The 25,040-nt window shown below is 40.4% G+C and overlaps 1 protein-coding gene across 3 annotated transcripts in view; it reads right to left on the bottom strand.

The window, feature by feature from the left end:
* Nucleotides 1-25,040, bottom strand: part of LOC126258146 (TBC1 domain family member 9) — a 200,389-nt gene that overhangs the window by 21,543 nt on the left and 153,806 nt on the right. For 2 of the 3 annotated variants that reach the window (XM_049955618.1, XM_049955620.1), the window contains 3 exons: nucleotides 23,403-23,565; nucleotides 17,229-17,372; nucleotides 2,392-2,586 (listed from right to left, as the gene is read on the bottom strand). In XM_049955618.1, coding sequence (XP_049811575.1) covers nucleotides 2,392-2,586; nucleotides 17,229-17,372; nucleotides 23,403-23,565 — 502 coding nt within the window. The remainder of the gene's footprint in view (nucleotides 1-2,391; nucleotides 2,587-17,228; nucleotides 17,373-23,402; nucleotides 23,566-25,040) is intronic. The other variant, XM_049955619.1, reaches the window with a different exon arrangement.

The raw sequence follows: 25,040 nt of genomic DNA, 5'->3' as shown, positions 1-25,040 counted from the left end.
CACACCTATGTAATGTGGAACTGACCACTAGATATCATGTGAGGTCCACCTGCCGTTATGAAAGGAGGGTGGGAGTGCAGCAACAGCAGAAGGGGTTGTTCAAGAGAAACCAGCAACTTCGAACAAGGACTAGACACTAGTTGTCACCTGAGTAACAAATCCATCAGGAACATTTCAGCTCTTCTACAGCTGCTGGTGATGTGAATGTGAAGTGGAAATGTGAAGGAACAACAACAGCTAAACCAAGATCAAGCAGACTTCATGTACTGACTGATGGGGACTGTCCAATATGGCAGGTCGTGGTTGTAAAAAAGCATGAAATCAGTGAAATGAATCGCTTGAGTCCCAAAGTGCTGTCAGCACAGTGGCTATGCATCAGGAGTTGAAAATAATGGCATACAATGGTTTACAAGGCCATAATGAACCACTTATTTTTATCGTCAGTGTTAAGCGATGCTTGAAGTGGTGTAAACTGCAATGCCACTGGACAATGGATGACTGGAAATGAGAGACTGGAGTGATGAATCACACTATATCCTGCAGCACATTGATTAAAGAGTATGAGTTTGGCAACTGCCTGGAGAATGTTACCTGCTATCTTGTGTAGCGGCAAAAATGAAGTATGGAGGAGGCTGTATCATGGTATGGGCGTGTTTTCTGTTGTTAGGGTGTGGTACACATATTGTGCTTAAGAAAATGCTAAATGCAGAAGGATATGGCTCTGAGCACTATGGGACTCAACTGCTGTGGTCATTAAATGCAGAAGGATATGAACACATTTTATAGTATTGCGTACTGCATATGGTAAAGGAAAAGTTCAGTGATGGTGACCGATGGTATCGGCATGACAATCCATCCAGTCATAAACCACCACCAGAAAGGCAATGGTTTGTGGACAATAACATTCATGAAATGGACTGCTAGTTCAAAACTGAACCCAATGGAACACCTTTGGGATGAGGTAGAATTCTGACTTTGCTCTAGACCCAATATCACAACTACTTTCTCTGGTTTTCGCTCTCAAGGAAGAATGGGCTGCCATTCCTTCACTAACATTCTAACCCCTCATTGAAAGTGTCCCCAGCAGAGTTCATCCCATCATTAAGGTGAAGGGTGGATGCACTCCAATGTGAATTTCCACGAATAGCATCTGGAGACTTTATTTTCATAAACAAGCTGATCTAACTTTTACTATGTACATAAAACCTTATGTTATATTCCATCCTAGATTTTCTATTATTGTAACTTCTACTTTCCACTCACTGTAGCTACTGATTCAATATATTAAGTGCAGGTATAATTAACATATTTATTACTTAACTTCATAGAACAACTGTTTCTATGATATGAGCACTGTTATATTCCTAGTCGTTTCATAATTCCAAACAGAACTGAACTCAAGACACAACTCAATATGGTGTTACGTTCACATATAAACTTTAGTAAAATTATAGATAAAGTAATTGTGTGTTTAAGTAAAATCTGATATATTCTGATGGTTAAAAAACACTTATTATGTAAATTTGAAGCTGAAGGAATGTATATTACTGAATTCTGACTAGAAAATTGGGATTTATATTTTTCTTTAATTATGCCATGGTGGATTTCATTACTCTGTAATCAATGTTTGTAATTACAACTAAGCTGAAGTACTACTGTTGCCAATATTCACACTGCTTTTAATTATTAAAAAAAAACATATACTCCAGTGGCTGTACATACAAAAGCAGTGTCAGTGTGAGTTCAGTGCAAGATGAGTTCATGGGAGTGTTGGTTCACATCATGTTAACAAAAGCTGAGTGTGTGAGGTAAGCCAAAATTTACTTTGTTCTGTGAAAATTCAGTCCAAACTCAAAGTTATTAAATTGAGTATGTGAACATGAGCATATTCAACTGATTATCATCCTCAACAAATGAGTTCAATTCCAAAAGTACTGTTTCAATCTCTTGCCACAACACCCTGCAATTGCACCACATTTTGTAGTTATGATGAAGCACACACAAATTTTTTCTTTTTTCTCTTTTGCTTTCCTTGTAAGACCTGTTTTTATGCTAGATCTTGACAAAGAAAAAATCTGAAAGTGGCCACTATATTTTACAAATGGTCACAAACTTCTCACTCATAACATCTATTTGACACACCTGTCAATCACTATTCAAACTGCTTTTAGTCTTCATATGCCATAGCGAATTCTCTCTAGAAGTCATATTGTGCTACTAACTGTGAGTAGTTAGAAATTTTCTTTATTTACGTGGGAGAGGTAATATAATGTCATAATACAGAGCACACCACAGCAAGCACAAGTAACTACCACTACTAAGAGCAAGAGTCAATAAATGTTCAGGTATGATAAATATTTTAGAATGTTCGTAAAATGTCATTCTGCTTACCTACACTTGCAATACAGTGAAACACCTCCTGGTCCTCTGGCTGTGCTTCAAACAAACCGTACATTGTCTTCCACAGTACAATGAAGTGTGGTTGTCCCATACGAGGCACTGCTTTCAGCTGAGAACGAGAATCTTTCTTTTCCACAAGAGAACGTAAACTGCTGAGACTGCGAACCTCCCACAGTGACTGCTCCCCTGTAAATGTAATATTGAGTTTCTCACAAATTCAGCAGTTAAAAAAATTGATTTTATTTATTCAAATAACCCTTTTAGTGGGTACAATAAATCAACTTTGGTTCTGCTTCTTCGTGTTTAATTTTTGTTGCTCCCAGACACCCTTCATCCTTAGAGAATGCTGTTCCTTTTCATCCTAAGTTCACTTTCTTCCTCTTGCAGACCTCTTTTCTTTCCTGAAATCCTGCCTTTTGTGTTGCCCCTCTAAAAAGTATCCTGTTATCTATTATATCCATTTTAATTCCTGTGTTTTTCATATATTTGTCAATTTCAGTGAACCATGTGGGTTTGGATTTGTAGCTGTTTATTAAGTTGAAGATTTGCTTGGTTAGTCTGGTATTTTCCATTCGGTATGTGTGGTCTTAAAACTAGTCTTATTTTCCTCACTAGATCGGTCAGCTCCTCCACTTTCAAACAGAGTTCTCTGTTTGATCTTAATTTGTATCTAATACCACTATTAGTTCTTGGTCCCAGTATTATCATTAGAATTCTTCTTTCAATTTTTTCCAGTTTTTCAAGCTCCACAAATCTTGTTAATTTAAGTGTTTCTGCTGCATATGCTGTTTCAGGCCTTACCACTGTTTGATAGTATTTTATTTTTGTGTTCCAAGGCAAAGTTCTATTTGTTTTTGTCATTTGGAATTCGACTTTACAAATATGAAATCAGGTCGTTCAACATCACCAGTGTATTCTACAATCAACTTTTCAGTGAAATTACCAACAACTGAGATCACACAAGTCAAATGCCTGAGTCTTCTTGCTCAAATGAACACATAACATTCTTTAATAATGTTTAAATTATCATTCTTTATGTTGTTCACAAGAAGCTGGAGAAGGAAACTGAAACAGTCATACAAGCAATAGGAAATGTGGCACAAGCAGGGATAACAGGTCAGAGTTAAGAGAAACATTTGCCAGATGGTGAAGCGTAGGGGAGAATACAAAGAAAGCTAAGTCAAATGGCATGGGGCAGGTGGGAGGGGATTGTGGTACAAAGGCGAGAGGTATATGTATTGATAAATTAGCGAATCAATATCTCTCTCTCTCTCTCTCTCTCTCTCACTCACTCACTCACTCACTCACTCACCATAAAGATTGAAAAGTACATATAAGCATAAACAATAATGGGAATTCCTGGATGGTGCCATACATAAGATAAAATAAAGGAAATGCAGCCACTCACCTACAGTGGACCGATGAGTGGAGCATAGAAACACTTAACAGGAAACACACACACTAGCTTGCAGTAGCCAGAGGAATGTGCATTTGGGTGTCTGTGTAATTTTACTTGAAAAACAGCAAGCACTCAAAACTTAGTGTGAATAGTGTTTCCTCTTACATGTTTCGATGTTCCACACAGCACTCCGCTATAGGCGAGTGGTTGCCTTTCCTTTATTTTCTGTAAAAGAGTTAACCCCTTAACCTATGATTTTAGTTCCAATTGCCTGGGATCAAAATATAGACACTATTGCCTGACTTCTGAGCCATTCCATAGTTCAGCATATCAGTCCAATGTTGTACCATTCGTGCACGACTTACATGAGGTATGTACATGGGTAAGATCCAACTGGTTTAATTTTCTGGAATATTAATTGCAACTTCATGTAATAAGTGTGTTAGAAATCATAGAATGCAGGCTTTCATGACTGGATGACATAGCTGCTGGTAAGCCTTTCAGCATGTGAGGTCATGGTCCAAGAAACTCTTCTGTTTCTGACGTTTCATCCAGGACTGCGCTGGACCTTCTTGTTACGTTGTAGAGACTTGTCTTCTATACTGAACTTTTTAAAGCTGAAGAGAATGTTCCGGACAGCTCGGGTGCATCAGATTTTTGATTGTACAGAAAAAGCACTACTCCAAGAAAGGATACATTACACAAGACAAGCAATTGATTCTGTTGACCGTAACTTACTGAAACTCCATTTATTCCTCGCTAGTAAGGTACAGATAGATCTGTGGAATAAAATAGATTACCTTATTTTTACATCTATGGAAGCTATGATGGAAATGACTACTAGTAGATACAAGAAAAAGTTTGGAAAGTTAGAAACTAATGTAGCACCTACAAGCAATTCGATGATGTCTGATACTGTTATCTTAAGATGAGATTTCAGTCCTTGCAAAAGGAGGAAACTATGCTATAACACCTATGAGAGTACCAGTTGAAGATTTTACCATGAATACAGAAGCAGGTATATGAAATCTCCCAAAGGAAACTGCGAATGAAATTCGAATCGAAACCACCAGGGTCTTCTGCCACAGTAAACCTTTGGCAACTAATTTAACAAAAGGCGAGAGAAGGCTCTCAGAGATTTAAATGCAGATGAAAAGATAGTGGTTCTTCCTGCTGATAAAGGGACTGCTACAGTTATTACGAATACAGAGGATTTTGGACCTTGTAACCTCAGGACAATACAAAAAAAACTTACAAAGGACCCCACAGCCAGCGTACTGAGGAAAACAAGTAATCTAATTAAGTCATCTACCTCGGTTCAAAAAGAAGATAAAAGAGCTTTGTCGAAGATTGAAGCTGTGTGTGGCAGACTGTATGGTGTACCCAAAATTCATAAAGTAGATTTTTCTTTGAGACCCATAGTTAGTGCCAACAATTCTACCATGTACGAAATAGCAAGATATCTGGCAACTTCTTTACAACCATGTATCGGTAAAACTGACTCATATATAAAAGACTCACATCTTTTTGTTGAGAGACTTTAAGGGCTAATTCTGGCTCCTGAAGATATTCTTGTAAGTTTTGACATAGTGTCATTATTCACTATGATTCCAATTAATGAAGGTATGATTTTCATAATGGATAATTTTCCAGGAGATCTGATTGCTCTTTTTAGACATTGCCTTACTTTGAGCCAGTTCCAGTGGGATGACGAATTTCATGAACAACTTGATGGTGTAGCAATGGATAACCCATTAGGTCCTGTGATCACTAATTTCTATAGGGAGAAATTCGAACAATCGCTCTGGACAAAGCAAATAAGAAACCATTTCACTGGTATTGGTTTGTAGGTGACATTTGTGGTTTGGTCCCATGGTAGAAGGGGTAAATAAAATTAATCCAAAAATCCAGTTGACCATTGAAATGGAAAATGAGAACAGAATATCATGAGATGGTTCGATGGAAGTTTGGAACATAAAGTTTTTCAGAAAGTAGCACATACCGACAGATATTGGCATAAAAACTCCAATCATCATCCACAACGAAAGAGACGTGACATTAAAAGTCTTGTCGATAGAGCCGAATGAATATTCACATCGGAACACCTGGACGCTGAAATAAAACATCTGAGGCATGTCTTCAAGAAAAATGCCTACTCACAGAAAGAAATAAAAAGAATTTTGCGACCAAGAAACATAAGACCAAAGGACAAGGTTGAACCACAACGACGGAAAAACACAGTTTCTCTCCCTTTTATTAAAAAAAGTAACGGATCAGATCAGTAAGATTTTACAGAAGCATGACATCAGAATGGTCTTTAGACGAACAAATAAAATAAGTCAAGAACTCCAATCTGTAAAGGATGAGCCCTCCTCTGAAGACATGTGGTGTATATAAAATTCTGTGTATGTGTGGTAAAGTTTATATTGGAACTACCAAGAGGAGCGTAAATACATGGCTATAAAAGCACAAAAGTCTTTGCCGACTAAGAAAAATAGAGAAATCAGTTGTTGCAGAGCATGCTCTTCAGTCAGGAAATCACAAAGCGAGTTTCCTGGAATGGAAATTGTATCTACAACATCAAATTATTATCCACACCTATTTAGAGAAGCCATTGAAATTTATAAGTATCGGGCTAATTTTAATAGGAAATAAGAGACAATGAAACTTAGCAACATATGGACAGTAGCTTGGCAGAATCGCTAGACAATTTTATCTTTGACAAGATGACAATCAATAGTTATGTTTTATCTTTGACAAGGATTATCTCTGCTCACCATGTGTTACTTCAACCAAGTCCCCTTTCCTAAAGTATATATGGCGCTCTCAGACGTCCGACTGGTCAGTCAGTAAGACTCAACATACAAGCCCCTCTGAGGACGTCAAGTGCAATTTTGGACGAAATGTCAGGAACAAAAGAGTTTCTTGGACCACGACCTCACATCCCAAAAGGCTTACCAGAAGCTATGTTAGTAATACCACAAAAATTTATTATCAGTCTATACAATATAATATAAATCAATACATTTTACCTCCACTCCTAAATACATTCACAATTCACACGTATCGAACTTTGCATCTCTTGCAACCCCACTATGTTTCTATTTTTCATGCAAACTTTACGAGTCTTACTGGCCTTGATGATGTTATTGCGTCAATATGCTTAGGAAAATGGGGCCTGTGAGTCGCGTGCGGTCTCTCTGGTACATCTCCATATGGTATTCATCCTCATCCCTTATTGTCTGCTTCTGGTATATTCCCCAGTAATTATTTGACAATTTCAATCCTATAATCAACATAACTCTTGTTTTTTCCATTATTTACTTTGTTGCACAAAATGTATGAAATGAAAAGATCAATATCAAACAGATAAAAGAAAATTTTTCAATACCCTTTCATGTACTTTCTCATGATTGGGAAGTAGGTTGATATTTGGTATTGCCAATCAATTCCAATCATTTTTTGTTATGCTCAATAAAGTAACTTGGTTTCGAAGTACAATGGAATCCTTGTGTTATCATTCCTATTGTTTCATGTTTTGTTGTCACAAGATGAACCTCTTCTTTATCTTTCATTTTATAATGAGTATTCAACTACAGCTCTTCATTCTATGTTCCCTTCTTTAATTTTACTTTATAGAAATCTTCTGGCATATTGTTTCTATTCACACTTACTGTGCCAATGGCATTTGTTTTATAATAGTGTGATAGTGACAAATAATTTTGGTAAAGAGTACCAATTACCTAGGTATACAGTGTGATCTCTGTGTAGCGTCAAGTGTGATAGCTCCTTTACAACACTTTCAGAGGTGCTAACTTCGTAACTTATCATGGCTCGCATATATTACAAAGTCATAGCAATAACCTGAATCTGACTCTCATAATTTGTAAAATTTAATACAAAATACTGCCCTTTCTGATGGATTGAACTGTTTGTAAGATAAACATTTCTTGAATTTCATCAATAGTACTGTCCTGTTTCATTGTATACACTTCTTTAAATTTTTTATTCAAATACTTATTCATAGGTCTTATCTCTCTCTCTCTCTCTGTCTCTCTCTTTGCAACCAGATCATGATTTGCAAAGTGCAAATACTTTTTAATTTGAAGATATCTTTTTAGCGACATTGTTTTTCTAAATATGAGCACTTCTGTAACAGCCTCTTCAATCAGTTCAGTTGAATTCTTGTTTTTTCACTAGTGCCATTATTATGGACAATGCAAATTACCTTTTAATTTTATTACTGTCCGTAGGAAACCAATTGTCCTCAGTGTAGTCTCTAGCTATGTACAAAATTGCTTCAAGGAGTTTCCACCTTTTCTATTTCAATCTGCCAGAAAAATAGCTTTTGTTATACTTATGGGGAACATCATTGGGGGGAAATGATTACTTCCTGATTGCTTCCTCTGCAGTTCTATTTGACATGGACATGTTTGTACGGGCACACAACAGCAAGGTCCTTAGCGCCCACACGAAAACAGATTGAGATGAGTGTCAGTAACATATACAGAACAGGAAGATAAAGCAGCAAGTAAAACATAGGTACAAAAGCTGGAAAACTATGAGTGTACCCACACAGAACCACAGAATGAAGTATTGCATCAGTAGTAACGTACTAATGACACAGGAAGAAAGTGGTGTAAGGAGCTAAAACAATGAAGCAGACAGTCGTGGATAGCTGTCAAAAAAAAGAATGGAGAAGCCAGCTGCTCTGCAACACAATAAAACCTCCAGCCTAAAAGTTTAGGCCAGAGTCCAGACACAAATCACAAAACTTTAAATCCTTGGTCACATTCATCTCATCATCAGCTAAAATAGAGGATAGGTCCTCACCAGTATTTGGTTCTGCCCTTACATCACAGTATAAAATGCACTCCATTAAAATATGGCAGATGGAGATGTGCACGCCACAAGCATCACAAAACAGGGATTCTCTCACCATAGTAAAAAGCTGTATGTGAGAGAGCAGTGCCCAATTCTAAGATGCATGGGGACCACTTCATCCTGCCTGAGCAACTGGCACGAGGAACGCAATGGCCAAGTTGTTCACATCGCCAACCGCAGCTTACTGGCTGTCACAGCCAGCCATTCCTCATCCCACAACTGCATGCACTTCCTGTGCAGTGCAGAAACGACAGGACACTGTGCCACATCCTGTCCTCTGCAGGCCTCCTTGGCAGCCCAATCGGTGTGTTCATTTCCCCATACCCCTACACGACCTGGCACCCAGCAGAATAACATCTGCTTACCCTGTCATTGGAGAAAGTAGAGTTGCTCATATATCAGCTGGACCAATTGCTCAGCTGGGCACAGGTTCTTTAACGATTGTAAAGCACTAAGGGAATCTGAACAAATGAGAAACTTTGCACCGAATATGACGCATCTGCTCCAGTGCTTTCAAGATCACATGGAGCTCTGCTGAGAAAATGGTATACTCATCACGAAGGCGAATCCTGGTGACACGGTCGCCAAAGGAATTCCCTTCCTTGGAACCATCAGTGCACACTATTGCGAAACTGTGATGCATATCTAAAATGTTAAAAAAAAGCAGAGATTGAAATGTAAAATGTGATGTACGATCTTTCTTAAAATTTGTCAAGTCCAAGATAAGTCCAGAGAAGCCAAGGTGGAAATCTGCTCCCACTGTGATGTAAAACATGAAGACCAGCCAAACCCATCTATAGAAGGCAAACCTGTGCACGAATTCAACAGGGCCTCGTTGCCTGTTGCTGGTTATGAAAAAGCTTTCCAGTGGAGGCTGAGCAACAGTATGGTAAGTGGGTGTGTATGGTGTCGACAGTATTTTATGTGCCTGGCGCACCATAAGTAGCCATCACCTGACGTGAAGTGGTGGTTCACCAGCCACTGCACAGAGGCGTTGCATGGGGCTTGTTCTGAATGCCCCAGTGGCCAATGAATCCCTTCATGGTGCACCATGTCCAACATCTTTAAATAAGAGGGGTCTCACAGGCCCATACACCATGCACCCGTAATCGAGCTGAGATCGCACAAATGCCATGTAAAATCGGAGCAGACAAGTCCTGTCTGCTCCCCATGTACTGTGGCTAAGATATTTTAAAATACTGAAACCTTGACTTAAAGTCACCGTTTTTTCAGGTCCTTAAGATGTGATAACCTTGTAAGCTTAGAGTCAAATATGATGCCCAGAAACCTCACTGTGTCTTTAAAAGTAAGGGCAGTGTCCCTCATCCTCAACCCAGGAAAGTTTAAATTGGACTGAGAACAGTTAAAAAGAACACACATGGACTTCTTGGTGGAAAACTTAAAACCACTCTTCTGTGCCCATTCATCCAAACATTGTGGATTTAGTTGCAACTGAAGTATTGTCGTTGCGAGGCTTGAAGAAGAGCACAATGCAGAGAAGTCATCCAGAAACAAGGAACACTGGACAGGACTTTTCACTATGGACTTAATACTATTAATAGCTGTGGCAAAGACAGTCACACTTAAAACTACACACCATTCTCCTGCTCAAAGCGATCAAACAAGATGTCACTAACTCTGTATCTACAATATCGTGGTGAGAGGAAGCACTCAATAACAATGGGAAGACAACCATGAAAATCCCATTTGTGAAGCTCCTCCACGGTAAGATGCCTCCAAGTAATGTTGTAGGCCTTCTCGATGTCAAAAAATATTCATAGAAGTTGATGCCAGCATAGGAAAGCCTGTTGCATAGCTGTCTCCAGGAGGGAAAGGTTATCAAAGGAGAAGAGATACATTCTGAACCCACAATGAAAGTGACTAAGGAGATGCCTGGATTCTAAGATCCAGACAAGGCAGCAATTTACCATCTGCTTCAGGGCCTTCTCATGCAGCTAGTGAGGGCAACACTACGGTAACTACGTGGGCATGTACAGACTTGCCCAGGTTTTAAAAGAGGAATTAAAACTGCCTCACACCACGAGTTGGGAAAGTGACCTGACATCCAAATGGCATTAAAAAGTGCGAGGAGGATATCTTTGTTTCACATTGTGAGGTGCCACAGCATACTGTAATGTATCCTGTCATGACCAGGCAATGTGTCACGAGCTGCAGACAATGCAGAAATCAGCTCCCACATGGAAAATGGGCAGTTGTAATCTTCAGCATAGATGGACCAGAAGTTCAAACTACACCTATCAGCAACTGCTCTATTGTGCTGGAAACTTGGATCATGACTGGCTGTTGCAGTAACTGTGTCAAAATATGCCGCTATATCTGAGCAATGTCTTGTGGATTGGTTTGGAGTGTGCCATTCCCCATTACAGCAACCATGGGGTAACTACCTCCTTTCCCAGAAATTCTCCTGATGGTATCCCACACAACAGAACTTTTGGTGGAATGATCAATGGTGTTCAGGAACTGTTGCCATGACCTCTTCTTGCTCTCTCAAATAAGTCGGTGACACTTTGCCCTTGCCACCCAAAAGGCTGCAAGATTCTCTGCAGTTGGCTGACACTTGAACCTATGCAGTGCCGCATGCCTGGTCCTGACTGCAGAGCGGCATTTGGCACTCGACCAAGGGACAGGTTGCCTGTTCTGTTGTTCCATGGACTGTGGAATGGATGTTGCAGCAGCATGGTGGATCATTTTGGTAATATGATCCACCCATGCCTCAGCATTCCCAAAATGTTCAAACTGGGCCAACTGGCTATAAAGTGCCCAGTTGGCTCTACCAGGCACCCATTGCGGTAGTTTCCTTTTGGGCACCACCCCACCTGGCAGGTGAATTCAGATTGGGAAGTGATAACTTCTGTGCAAGTTATCGACCATTTCTCATCGAGCAGTGTGAGCAAGAGCTGGAGAGCAACGGGAGAGATCAATGGCAGATAATGACCCAGTTGCTGTGCAGAAGTGAGTGTCCTGTCCCGCATTTAGCACACATGTGCATGATGAAACGAGAAATCTCTCAATTGCTCTACCCTTGCTTGCCCCAAAGCACATTGTGTGCATTAAAAACACCACTGAGTTTGAAGGGCCGGGGAGCTGTGTAGTAAGGTCGGTTAAGGCCTCTTCTTCAAGTGCATCATCTGGGGGCAAGTAAAGGGAATATATTGTTAACAGATCATGCAAGTGAACTGATACAGCAGCTGCTTGTAAAATTGTCGCAAGTGAGAGAGGCAAGGAGTTGTAGTCAGTACTGACGAAAATACCTACACCTCCTCTAGGTCTCTTTCCATTCAGGTCATCCTCATTGTACACAGCCTTGTAGCTCAGGAGTGTACGATTGATGGAAATGAGTCTCCTGGAGACACAGACATAGTGGTCTACCCTAAGATAAGAGATGAAGTTCCTCCACATGCGTCCTGAACCCCTGACAATTCCACTATAGGATGGGAGCCATTTCATAGATGTGGTTTTAATTTACCCCTATCTTTGCACAGCGGAGGTGAAGCACTTGTAGAGTGAGGGGGAGTGGAGGGGCTGCCTGAATCCAAGGCACCTAATTCCATGATGTCTTCCTCATCAGTCAGACATGAAAGAATGACACCTGATGGTACTCACAACAGCTTTTGACCCAAACATTGTGAACCTTTCCCTGAACCCTGTCTCTTTGAGGATGAAGGGGAAAGGGGGCGTTGAGAGGCACTCTGTTTGTTGTGTGCCTTCTTGACACTCACTACTGAATTGTCGTTGGTCTTTTCTGTGTCGGCTGCTTGGATTTCTTTATCCTTATGCATTTTGCCTGGGCATGCACACATCCTAGTACAGGTGCTGGTGGTGGATAGTTGCACACTGGATGACATCAGCATCGAGGCATCAACCTTAGAAACAGGTTTCTGCACCATGGAAGCATAAGAAGTGGTAAAGATGCGATGTTTTGTTACCTTATATTCCCTCAGTATAAGGGATATCTGCTTGGTGAATTTTAGTTCTGAATTTTTCGTTCCTCTGCAAAAACAGGGCAGTCTCAACTCCAGACTGGATGGCTCCCAGAGCAGTTAATGCAGACTGCTGAAGATGGAAAGTCAATCCCAGCTTCATGGACTGCCTTACCATATTTACCACAGGTCGCTTCACTGCCCCCACACCTCAACACTGTGACCAAACTGTTGGTATTTTTAGCACCGCATAGGGTTAGGTAAATAAGGCCTAACCCTAAGTTGGAGAATTAAAGGTCACAATGAAGGTGATGGTCTTCTTAATTTCTCCATTATTCCTACGCATCCTTTGCTATATTTCCACTGTCCCCTGTAATGCCCATTCCTGTTTAAGTTCAGCGAAGTCGATTTCCATAATGTCATGGCATATGACCACACGCTTGCTAGAGTTCAGGGAGTTATGCAGTTCAACAGTTACATCATATTTACCCAATTTTTTGGTCTTCGTAAATACACTCCTGGAAATGGAAAACAGAACACATTGACACCGGTGTGTCAGACCCACCATACTTGCTCCGGACACTGCGAGAGGGCTGTACAAGCAATGATCACACGCACGGCACAGCGGACACACCAGGAACCGCGGTGTTGGCCGTCGAATGGCGCTAGCTGCGCAGCATTTGTGCACCGCCGCCGTCAGTGTCAGCCAGTTTGCCATGGCATACGGAGCTCCATCGCAGTCTTTAACACTGGTAGCATGCCGCGACAGCGTGGACGTGAACCGTATGTGCAGTTGACGGACTTTGAGCGAGGGCGTATAGTGGGCATGCGGGAGGCCGGGTGGACGTACCGCCGAATTGCTCAACACGTGGGGCGTGAGGTCTCCACAGTACATCGATGTTGTCGCCAGTGGTCGGCGGAAGGTGCACGTGCCCGTCGACCTGGGACCGGACCGCAGCGACGCACGGATGCACGCCAAGACCGTAGGATCCTACGCAGTGCCGTAGGGGACCGCACCGCCACTTCCCAGCAAATTAGGGACACTGTTGCTCCTGGGGTATCGGCGAGGACCATTCGCAACCGTCTCCATGAAGCTGGGCTACGGTCCCGCACACCGTTAGGCCGTCTTCCGCTCACGCCCCAACATCGTGCAGCCCGCCTCCAGTGGTGTCGCGACAGGCGTGAATGGAGGGACGAATGGAGACGTGTCGTCTTCAGTGATGAGAGTCGCTTCTGCCTTGGTGCCAATGATGGTCGTATGCGTATTTGGCGCCGTGCAGGTGAGCGCCACAATCAGGACTGCATACGACCGAGGCACACAGGGCCACCACCCGGCATCATGGTGTGGGGAGCGATCTCCTACACTGGTGATCGTCGAGGGGACACTGAATAGTGCACGGTACATCTAAACTGTCATCGAACCCATCGTTCTGCCATTCCTAGACCGGCAAGGGAACTTGCTGTTCCAACAGGACAATGCACGTCCGTATGTATCCCGTGCCACCCAATGTGCTCTAGAAGGTGTAAGTCAACTACCCTGGCCAGCAAGATCTCCGGATCTGTCCCCCATTGAGCATGTTTGGGACTGGATGAAGCGTCGTCTCACGTGGTCTGCACGTCCAGCACGAACGCTGGTCCATCTGAGGCCCCAGGTGGAAATGGCATGGCAAGCCGTTCCACAGGACTACATCCAGCATCTCTACGATCGTCTCCATGGGAGAATAGCAGCCTGCATTGCTGCAAAAGGTGGATATACACTGTACTAGTGCCGACATTGTGCATGCTCTGTTGCCTGTGTCTGTCAGTGTGATCATGTGATGTATCTGACCCCAGGAATGTGTCAATAAAGTTTCCCCTTCCTGGGACAATGAATTCACGGTGTTCTTATTTCAATTTCCAGGAGTGTAGTTACATCTGTTTTGCCCTGTTAGTTTCGACCAGTAGGTAACCATTCTGTAGCCTCTTTATGGACTTCAGGCTTCCAGCAAACCCTTCCAAGCCTAAGCCTTTATGGATATAAAAGGGTGACACTTTTTCAAACATCCCCTCCTTCCTCTTCATGACCAAAACCACATTTTGATTTATGACTCCTTGAGTGATGTTACTATAATTCAACTGATGCAGGTTACCAGGAGGGCTAGCCTCCCTCATTCGTTTTGAGGATTGAGTGTGAATACTCCCAGGCAGTACACCCTTCCCACTGGAAGGAGAACAAGGCGATTTTGAGGGTTCCATCTCGGTCCCATGAGTAGCTAGGGAAACTAGGGTCCACTCAGACAGAGCCCTGTGTTCCTGAGTAAGCCTTATACAACTGAGGTGTGGGAGGTTTCCTAGAGTTGTCTGCTAACAACTGTTCCATCTCAACAGCCAAGCATCTCATCAGCGCACAGCACACCTTGAGATTGAGAGGTTTTTATAGAGGGCGGTCAAACCAAGCTCCCCATTCCCTGTGACACACAATGTTCCGTTGCTGCACCATACAGTGTTCGTTGAAGCACGCCCAGAGCTTATGGTAAGAGGAGACTGACCGCTTACCAGTCCCCAGCTTAGGACCCCGGGGTCACCACCATGTACTCAGCAAATGGATGCTGAGCCCCTGAGGGTTGCAGTTTTATTTCTAGCAAGCCAAATTTTCTAGGTGGGGAATAGGAATATATCACTTGGAGTTAAATATAAAAAACAATTTGGTTGAGGGACTAATCTGTAGCTGAGTTAATGCATTTTTACCATTGTGACTGCTGTAGTGTGGGATGATGCATTTTCTTTGTAAATGAACAATTGTGTGTGTTCCGGTCTTGGTTAGTTTTCATTAATTTTATGTTTCTAACAATACAATAATTAAGTATAGTAGGTCCCATTTCTGGTTTTGCCCTTTTGCAGGTAATCTGTGATGGAAATCAAAATTTACCATATAGTGGAGATGCGGAGTCGCAGAATAGGCACAACAAACAGACTGTCAGAAAGTAAGCTTTCAGCCAGCAAGGCCTTTATTGGAAATAGAAAACACACACACACACACACACACACACACACACACACACAACTACATTCTCTGGCTGCTGAAGCCAGACTGCAAGCAACAGTGCACACCGGGAGAAGCAACTGGATGGTGGGGGTAAGGAGGAGGCTGGGGCGCGAAGGGGCAGAGGGATAGCAGGGTAGGGGTGGGGAGGGGGGGGGGGGAATGGTAAACTGCTGCTTGTGAGAGCATACAGGGACAAGGTGGAGAGAGGGTAGAGTAGCTAGGTGCAGATGGGAGGTCAGACAGAGGGGGAGGAGGGTAGTGGAAAAGGTTAAAAGTAAAAAAAAACTTTGAGAGCATTGTTGGAATACGGGGCTGCGTAGTACTGGAATGGGAACAGGGAAGGGGGCTAGATGGGTAAGAACAATGACTAACGAAGGTTGAGGGCAGTAGGGTTACGGAAACATAGGATATGTTGTGTATGTTGTCTATTTCTGGTAAACGCCTTGTTGGTTGAAAGCTCACTTTCTGACAGCCTTTTTGTTATGCCTATCTGCGACTCAGCATCTCCACTCTATGGTGAGTAGCAACTATTATTTTCATAATATTGTCATATTCCATCCTAGATTTTCCATTGTTTGAAATCAAAATTCCATTTTAATGATCAACTCAGAAGGAAATTCAGAAACATCAATCAAAGCAAGAAGACTCCACAGATCACAAAATGGTGTTTACTTTCTTTGGGACAATCTTAATGGTCTTTGTCCATTGTCTTGAATGCTGTTTCAAGTTTGCTGTGTAATGATGGACCCATTGTTCATTCACAGTCCTGGATTGGCAAAAAATGCGTCCAATATGTAAGGGCTGCAATTATACATTGTCAAACACTATAATACAATATTCTTCCAGACGCAGATTCAGACAGCAGTCAGTGATTATCCAACTGACTGACAAACAGCTCTTCCATTTCCAGTTTCTCATGCAAAATTATGTGTACTTCTTCATACGAGATGACTACTGTCTCAACAATCTCAAGTCACTTTCATTTGGTGGTCTTGTATTATGGCACCACGTTTTTTTTTTTTCGATATTCTCCATGGTGGTAGCTTCAACTGGGCAGCCTGCGCATTTATTTCCAGTACTTCTAAACAAGGTTTAACTTCATTAATATAAAAGTAAATGGACAACAGTGTTAGTGGAGACTGGCCAAGACGTCTCCCCATCTTTGATTCCTCCATTGCTTCAGATCTTGGGGTGAAAATAGTCAGTAAAAGCATGAAATTGGTATTTATTTCACATTTCTCTGATCCATGCAGGCTGTACTATTAAATATTACACCACCTAAACATATAAAATGAGTTAGCAAACTGGCAAAGGAAGTCTGTGGCTACTGCAGCTTATTTCTCTTTTACAATGAAGTATATTATTGTCAGAAAAATGTCACCAAACTGAAAGTACAAAAATAAAAAAAATATTACAAAAATTAAGATGTTTTAATAAAAATGCAGAAAAAACAATACATGGAAAGAAGTTCTCTTTAATAATTTATTAGTTATTGAATCTGTAATAGTTTATTAGAAGATCAAAATTTAACCAGAATAAATAAAATTTAAAATCACATGAATATTTTTTTAGCACTAACCTTGAGAATTGCTCATGCAGTCCTCAACTTCTGCAGATTCTAAAGAAGTGATACTCTGCTGCATTGTGTCAAAGAAGTCTGTGGCCTCCGCTGCAACTTCAGCACCACCCTCTGCAATAACAGACCGAGTCGCTGTTCGACGACCTGTGCACAGCTAACATTCATCATCAACAGGTAATGACTGAAGACATGTATTTAAATCTCAGTTGCATTGGTACTTCAGCATTTTTTCCCATTAAAAACTGAGATTAAGATTAGGGCACCTTTATAAATTCAAATATGCCTCCCCTCCATTCTCCCCCCCCCCCCTCTTCTCTCTCTCTCTCTCTCTCTCTCTCTCTCTCTCTCTCTCTCTCTCTCTCACACACACACACACACACACACACACACACACACACACACACACACACACAAAACAATGTAATGTAAACAAACAACTAAAATGGTACAATAAAACTTAGATAAGAACTAAAAGTGAAAAACATCAAAGATGGCAATTCTGTTACACTTCATTTCAGCCAGTGAGCTGCTTTTAGAAAGTGGAAAAATTTCTATAAATGATGGTACTAAAGCCATATGTAATCCTGAAAGATGTTACTTCAAAAGCATCCATTCAGTTGGAAATGACAATTTCATACTGGAATGGATGCTGAGTGATACTGTTATCACTGTTGACACACAGGTGTTTTTAAGACGTCTTGTTTAATCTGCATTAAATGAAGCAATGTTGTGCTCAGTTAAACGGAAACTATAGTGTTTGTACTGATTTTTTGAGTGGAATATGAGGGGCCGGTGGAAGTAAGCCTGGCTCCTTACAGACTGCTATTGGAAAAGCTGTGACGTGAAGCGATCAAAGCACAATTCTTGCACACAGTGTGAACAACATGCCTATGCTTTCATATTACAGTGGTCATTTACAAAAGCTGTAGTGACACAGAGAGGTAATGATGTGATCTGTTTCGTGTAATGAGAACTGGAAATGAAATTTTACTATATACCGGCACATTTAAAAACTATACCACAATATTGATAATTATGCCTACAATGCATATCTGTGAAATAAAACACAGATAAAACAATGAATATTATAGCTCAACAAATTAATGTTTGAAACAACGGCTGGTAAGAAATATGCAAGAAAAATTTGTTGCCTGAAGGCTTTTGTCTTTGGCTGATTCAGAACTAAAAAGCCCAGGGAACAATCAAAAGTTTGCGTGCAGTTTATGTAACAAAAATAAAAAAAAATAAGAGTTAAAAATGACAAATTACTAACTGAAAGAAAACAAAATTGGATGATCCATACATACTGAGACACTTTGTAATGCCCCAGTCCTTCCTATCAATTTAGAAAGTAGTAAATACAGCACAGAATTTTAGAATACGAATCACTATTTTTGAGGGGAAAAGAAATACTTGTTGCTAAAGAACAGACTTCATAGATAGTGCAAGAATTTCATCCTACTTTTCTGGTAAATCACAGGCATGTGGTTTGCAGTTGCCTTCCTCCAGTCTATAGATGATGTAACAAAAGTGTCATTGTAATGTTTCAGTGACCACAATGAAGTCTCCTCCTGTAACACCATCACGGCAACAGAGCCCCCTGATCCATCAAACTAAATGAACTGCGGAAGAATATCAGGAAAGTACAGAGACCATCAGCACTCAATCAATACATAAGATAGGGAAACAAAACTGCACAAACACCAAATGGCATTGCTAAACATTAACACTGGAACAAATGTCAACAGAGGCAGTTTAAGAACAATGTTTACTGATAGCTATATAAACTTCTACCACTGAACATAAAAATCCCATTACCACTACAGGAAACTGGTGGTAAAATGACTCAAACGTGGAGCCATTCAGTAGAGTTTCTTCTTGACACACTCCTTTGAGAAAAAGAAACAAACACGACATGCAGCATCACTGCCAGCTCATTATGTGTCTTGCTTATAAATATACAAACTAAACCATTGTCATTCCATTTGTGCAAGAGGTAACAATAATTCAGGTGAAAAGGTGCAAAGTATCTGGTCTAGAAGTAATTCTTCCTTAACTACTTCAGAAAATCAAATGCAGTTTGTTCTCTTTTCTGACAACACTGTTAAATAATATATTATAGCTGGGAATGGTTCTGGGAATCTGGAAGACAGACAAAGCAGTCATTACTGAAAAAGAAGAGCACAAGAAACTAATAAAACTGAAATGTCATGGGTTTATTTGTTTAATTAGTGCAAATCAAATCATAATTAATATTGGAGATATCTCTGAGAACCTTTAGGGGCTTTTAATATCAACCCAATTTTGAGAGTTCCAGGTACCTACATGATTTTACAATGATCTTCTTGACTACTACAGGAATCATACGGCTGAATGGAAGGCAGGGAACAATTAGGTAACTAAGGAGATTACCAAACACTGTCCTCAAGAATCAACTTTCATTCCAGTTTTCTGGAACTTGCCACTAGAACCTCTCACTTAACAACCAGATGGAGAAATGAAGTAGGAAAGCTGGTTCCATATGTCGATGACATACTGGTGGTATGTATCTGAAGATTCCTGGGCTTGGCCAGATAATGTGTGTACAATGGGTTTGCACAGGCAGCAGTGACATATGCATATTAAATTGATAACTGATACTCATAAAATTCTGTTACAGTTGACATTGTCACATAACAGAAATCCAACTATCTCTCTATATTCTGATTAAAATTAGTTGACAGATAATGTCCGTCACTTGCTATTGCAGTGTTGCCACATCAGCTGCCAGCTAGTGCTTAGTTATGGGGGACATAGAAACACTGCAGGATCACTTCACAAATACTGTTGCTGTGTAACATGGAGCATTGTTGGAAGTGGCCACTATGAGGTACAGCATAAATGCATTATGCTCTGTCAACAGCTGGTTTTAAGTGACCGAACTGTGGCAGTCGATGTGTCTTGTAGCCCTAAATTCAAACTTATGTTCTAACCTAACCACAACCTCTTGATGATCACTGTATCCAAGAAAACGGCAGTCAACAATCTCAGCAGAACTAAAAGCACAATCGCTCTGTTCATGGTAATTAAACCTAACATCTATGAGCAAACCTACGACAAACCATAATTTCTCACCATCACTGATTACCTGAAACTATCCTCACATGGGCTACATGAGCTGCTGCATCAACAACCGATGAGCAGTCGTCATTGGTACTTGGGTGCTGATTATAGATGACATAGGCAGATTCCAAAGAAAAACAGAATGATAGGAAGAAAAAAAATAAGAGCAAATAACGAAGTCAATATGATGAAAAAGTGTGATGCAGCAAAGTATTATGAATAAAAAAACTCATTTAAACCAATTAACTGAATGAAAATAATAATCAAAGTCTTTTGATCAGATTTAGAAATTAAAAAAAAAATCTGATCCATCATTTGAAGAGATTCAAACTTATGACCTTCTACACATCGGGTTATTGTGCTAACCACACCACTATGTGACTATATTGAGTTAGGTTGTTGTATTTACGATTCCGGTGACCCAGGTGCTGCTATGAATTGCGGCCTTTTAAAATTTGGCATCACGTAAAGCTTTCTAATGTAAGCCATCTTTGTGATTATAGTAACTCTATATGTGACACTGAATCATACCTTGCCGTGTATGAAACATATGTATCTTGTTAGCCATATATAAAAACAAAGATGATGTGACTTACCGAACGAAAGCGCTGGCAGGTCGATAGACACACAAACACACACACAAAATTCAGCTTTCGCAACAAACTGTTGCCTCATCAGGAAAGAGGGAAGGAGAGGGAAAGACGAAAGGATGTGGGTTTTAAGGGAGAGGGTAAGGAGTCATTCCAATCCCGGGAGCGGAAAGACTTACCTTAGGGGGAAAAAGGACGGGTATACACTCGCGCACACACTCACATATCGATCCACACATATACAGACACAAGCAGACATCTCACAAGCAGACATATTTAAAGACCAATATGTCTGCTTGTGAGATGTCTGCTTGTGTCTGTATATGTGTGTGCGTGTGCGTGTGCGTGTGCGTGTGCGTGCGCGCGCGCGAGAGTGTATACCCGTCCTTTTTTCCCCCTAAGGTAAGTCTTTCCGCTCCCGGGATTGGAATGACTCCTTACCCTCTCCCTTAAAACCCACATCCTTTCGTCTTTCCCTCTCCTTCCCTCTTTCCTGATGAGGCAACAGTTTGTTGCGAAAGCTTGAATTTTGTGTGTGTGTTTGTGTTTGTTTGTGTGTCTATCGACCTGCCAGCGCTTTCGTTCGGTAAGTCACATCATCTTTGTTTTTAGATATATTTTTCCCACGTGGAATGTTTCCCTGTATGATTTTTTTTTCCACGTAGGAAAAATATATCTAAAAACAAAGATGATGTGACTTACCAAATGAAAGTGCTGGCAGGTTGACAGACACACAAACACAAACATACCCACAAAATTCAAGCTTTCGCAACAAACTGTTGCCTCATCAGGAAAGAGGGAAGGAGAGGGAAAGATGAAAGGATGTGTGTATGTTTTATTTATATATATAATAGAGGGAAACATTCCACGTGGGAAAAATATATCTAAAAACAAAGGTGATGTGACTTACCGAACGAAAGCGCTGGCAGGTCAATAGACACACAAACAAACAAACACAAACACACACACAAAATTCAAGCTTTCGCAACAAACTGTTGCCTCATCAGGAAAGAGGGAAGGAGAGAGAAAGACGAAAGGATGTGGGTTTTAAGGGAGAGGGTAAGGAGTCATTCCAATCCCGGGAGCGGAAAGACTTACCTTAGGGGGAAAAAGGATGGGTATACACTCGCACACACACACATATATCGATCCACACATATACAGACACAAGCAGACATCTCACAAGCAGACATATTTAAAGACCAATATGTCTGCTTGTGAGATGTCTGCTTGTGTCTGTATATGTGTGGATGGATATGTGTGTGTGTGCGAGTGTATACCCGTCCTTTTTCCCCCTAAGGTAAGTCTTTCCACTCCCGGGATTGGAATGACTCCTTACCCTCTCCCTTAAAACCCACATCCTTTCGTCTTTCCCTCTCCTTCCCTCTTTCCTGATGAGGCAACAGTTTGTTGCGAAAGCTTGAATTTTGTGTGTGTGATTGTGTGTCTATCGACCTGCTAGCGCTTTCGTTCGGTAAGTCACATCACATATATATATATATGTGTGTGTGTGTGTGTGTGTGTGTGTGTGTGTGTGTGTGTGTGTGTGTGTGAGAGAGAGAGAGAGAGAGAGAGAGAGAAAATGGTGGGGGGTGGGGAGAGAAGGGTATAATGTGTGATGAAATACAAAAGAAGTCAATCAGACCCAGAATTTAGAATACATCAAAAAAGAAAGCTGGACATGGAGCTGGAAGTGAACTGACTAACTGTTGTGGCAGTTTCACAACAGCGAATAGTTTGGGGCACGACGCTGAGTGCTCTGGTTGGGGGAAACCAGCTCCAATATGTGCGGTGTGAACTAATGAGTAATTTTAATCAGATTATTGCAGATTCTATCCTAAATGTAATCATCATCTGCAGTTGTTAAGAGTATCTGTAGATGAAAACTTAATTTTTCATTAGCCTTGGAGTACACAAAGCTAGTAACATCACACACAGCATAGATTTGCAATTACTATTTGTCATGGACTGCCATACGATTAAAATTTATCACAACACAATCTTTATTTCAACGTTCAGTTCCAGTATATGATCGGTATATGAGTAAATTGTCATAATTACAAATTTTTACCTTATAGAGAGTATAAGAAAAGACATCCTTCCAGTAGAAGTGATATAACATACAAGACTGTACTGGCTCTAGGTGAGCAATTTCAACTGCGTTAAAGGCATAACAGGAAACCCTATCATGAATTAAAAATGACTGTATGAATAAGAACTGCATACTCTAAATAACTAAGTAGGCCGTTCAGAAATATTGCGAAACTGTGTTACAAATACAAGTACAATTCACGTAAATGAAAAAGTAAATACCTCAAATTGAGTGTAAGAAAAACTTATTTCATAAGCACTGCTCTGAACTGCAGCTAATATGTTGGGGAAACCATGTTTTCTTTTCCATTTTAAATGTTTCAGTTATGGATTTGTAGATTAAACTTTGTTCATGAGACAGGTATGAGCTGTTCATTTTTCCAAAACTTACCAGAGTTTGTGGGACTCTCAATGTCCTCTATATTGAGGACTGGGGGTAAGTGGACCATATAGAGCAGCTTTAGGCGCTGGGTGAGGTCAGCAGTGCAAGTGAGGCCTAGTGCAACCACCAGTTCACGAAAGTTCAACAGTCCATCATTATTGTGGTCCAGCAGCTGCAAAATAAAATGAAGTAACAAATGAAATAACGAATACCTACTAAAAACAGAGAAATTTGTTTTAATTTATGGATGAGAAACTTAGCATAAACAATAAACAAACCACATACTACAAATACCATTCATAAAGATTAAACCATTATATATATATATATATATATATATATATATATATATATATGTTAAAACTAGGAGAGAATAAAAGTAATTCAAAAGAGAGATAAAACTAGGCATCTTGCAGATCATATCTCAAGTCATACCTAGTCTCTTATATTCAAATTGATCTGTTTTCCCAAAACAGAAAGAAGATAAAGCATACAGTGTTTTTCAATCAGTGTGCACTTTGCTTTTTCTACATACTCTTTAGCTTCTTGATATTGTTCTTCTTGATACTGAACCTGTTTATCAGATGAGTGCTAGACTACGAAACATAACATCTCTGTCTCCTCATAAGCTCCCATATACCTCCCACCCACTCTGCCACTCCCCAAATACCCTTGTGTACAAATACCTGAGCATAATAATATCTGGTGAACAAGTTTTGGGAATAATTTTTTTTTTTTTTTTTTTTTTTTTTTTTTTTTTTTGTTACAACAGGAATACTTTTCTTCCTTGCTAGAGGGAATAACTGTTAACCCCCCACCTCACTAGAGCTGATACACTGCAAGTATTTTAAAATTATGTTGAAAATGACCAAATCCATAGCTCACCACACAGCTGTACACCCGTACTGTAGCTGTAGCAGACAGTGCACGTCCCACACAGCTGGCAACTGACTTTGGTTGTCAGTGCATAAATAAACAGATGACATGGCACAATGCAACTGTAATTTGTAATGTGAATTTCAGTTTCTATTGATAGTTTCTCTGACAACTGTTTACAGTTGCTACTCACTTCAATTTGCAACTCATTTAATATCCATAATAATATGCAGTTGCCTTAGCAACATCACTAAGCGTTAACAGTGGTGATAAAAGTCAATTTTCTGTTTCTTTTGTATATTTTTGTTAGTACCATCTGTTTTTGTGCAGGTTCCCAAGTTTCACAGTAAAATGTACGCCAGTTAATGTTTTCAACCTCACAAAAATGAAATATGATGAATGTACGCAATCGAACTCACTCACTTCTCTTCAAGAATTACACATGTATTATTTGTTAGTTAATTACTTCGACACTCATATGAATGATATGAAGATATCATTAGAAATTGTAGAAGACGGATTAGAAGAAACAGGAAATAATTCTGCCAATTAGGAACAACATTACAACATTTCTCATCACTTTGTACACTCAAATTAAAATATGAAAAATCAGGGGCATACATATAATTTACTAGTTGTTACTCTACTTAAATTTACATATACATGACTCTTCTGCAATTCCCACTTAACTGTTTGGCAGGGGCCTCATAGAAACACTTTAAGACTTTTTCTCAACATCTCCAATCTTGAATAGCATATGGGAAAAATTAA

This window comes from Schistocerca nitens, chromosome 1 (assembly GCF_023898315.1).
Source record: "Schistocerca nitens isolate TAMUIC-IGC-003100 chromosome 1, iqSchNite1.1, whole genome shotgun sequence".
NCBI lineage: Eukaryota > Metazoa > Arthropoda > Insecta > Orthoptera > Acrididae > Schistocerca > Schistocerca nitens.
This window is presented reverse-complemented; position numbering and strand designations above follow the sequence as displayed.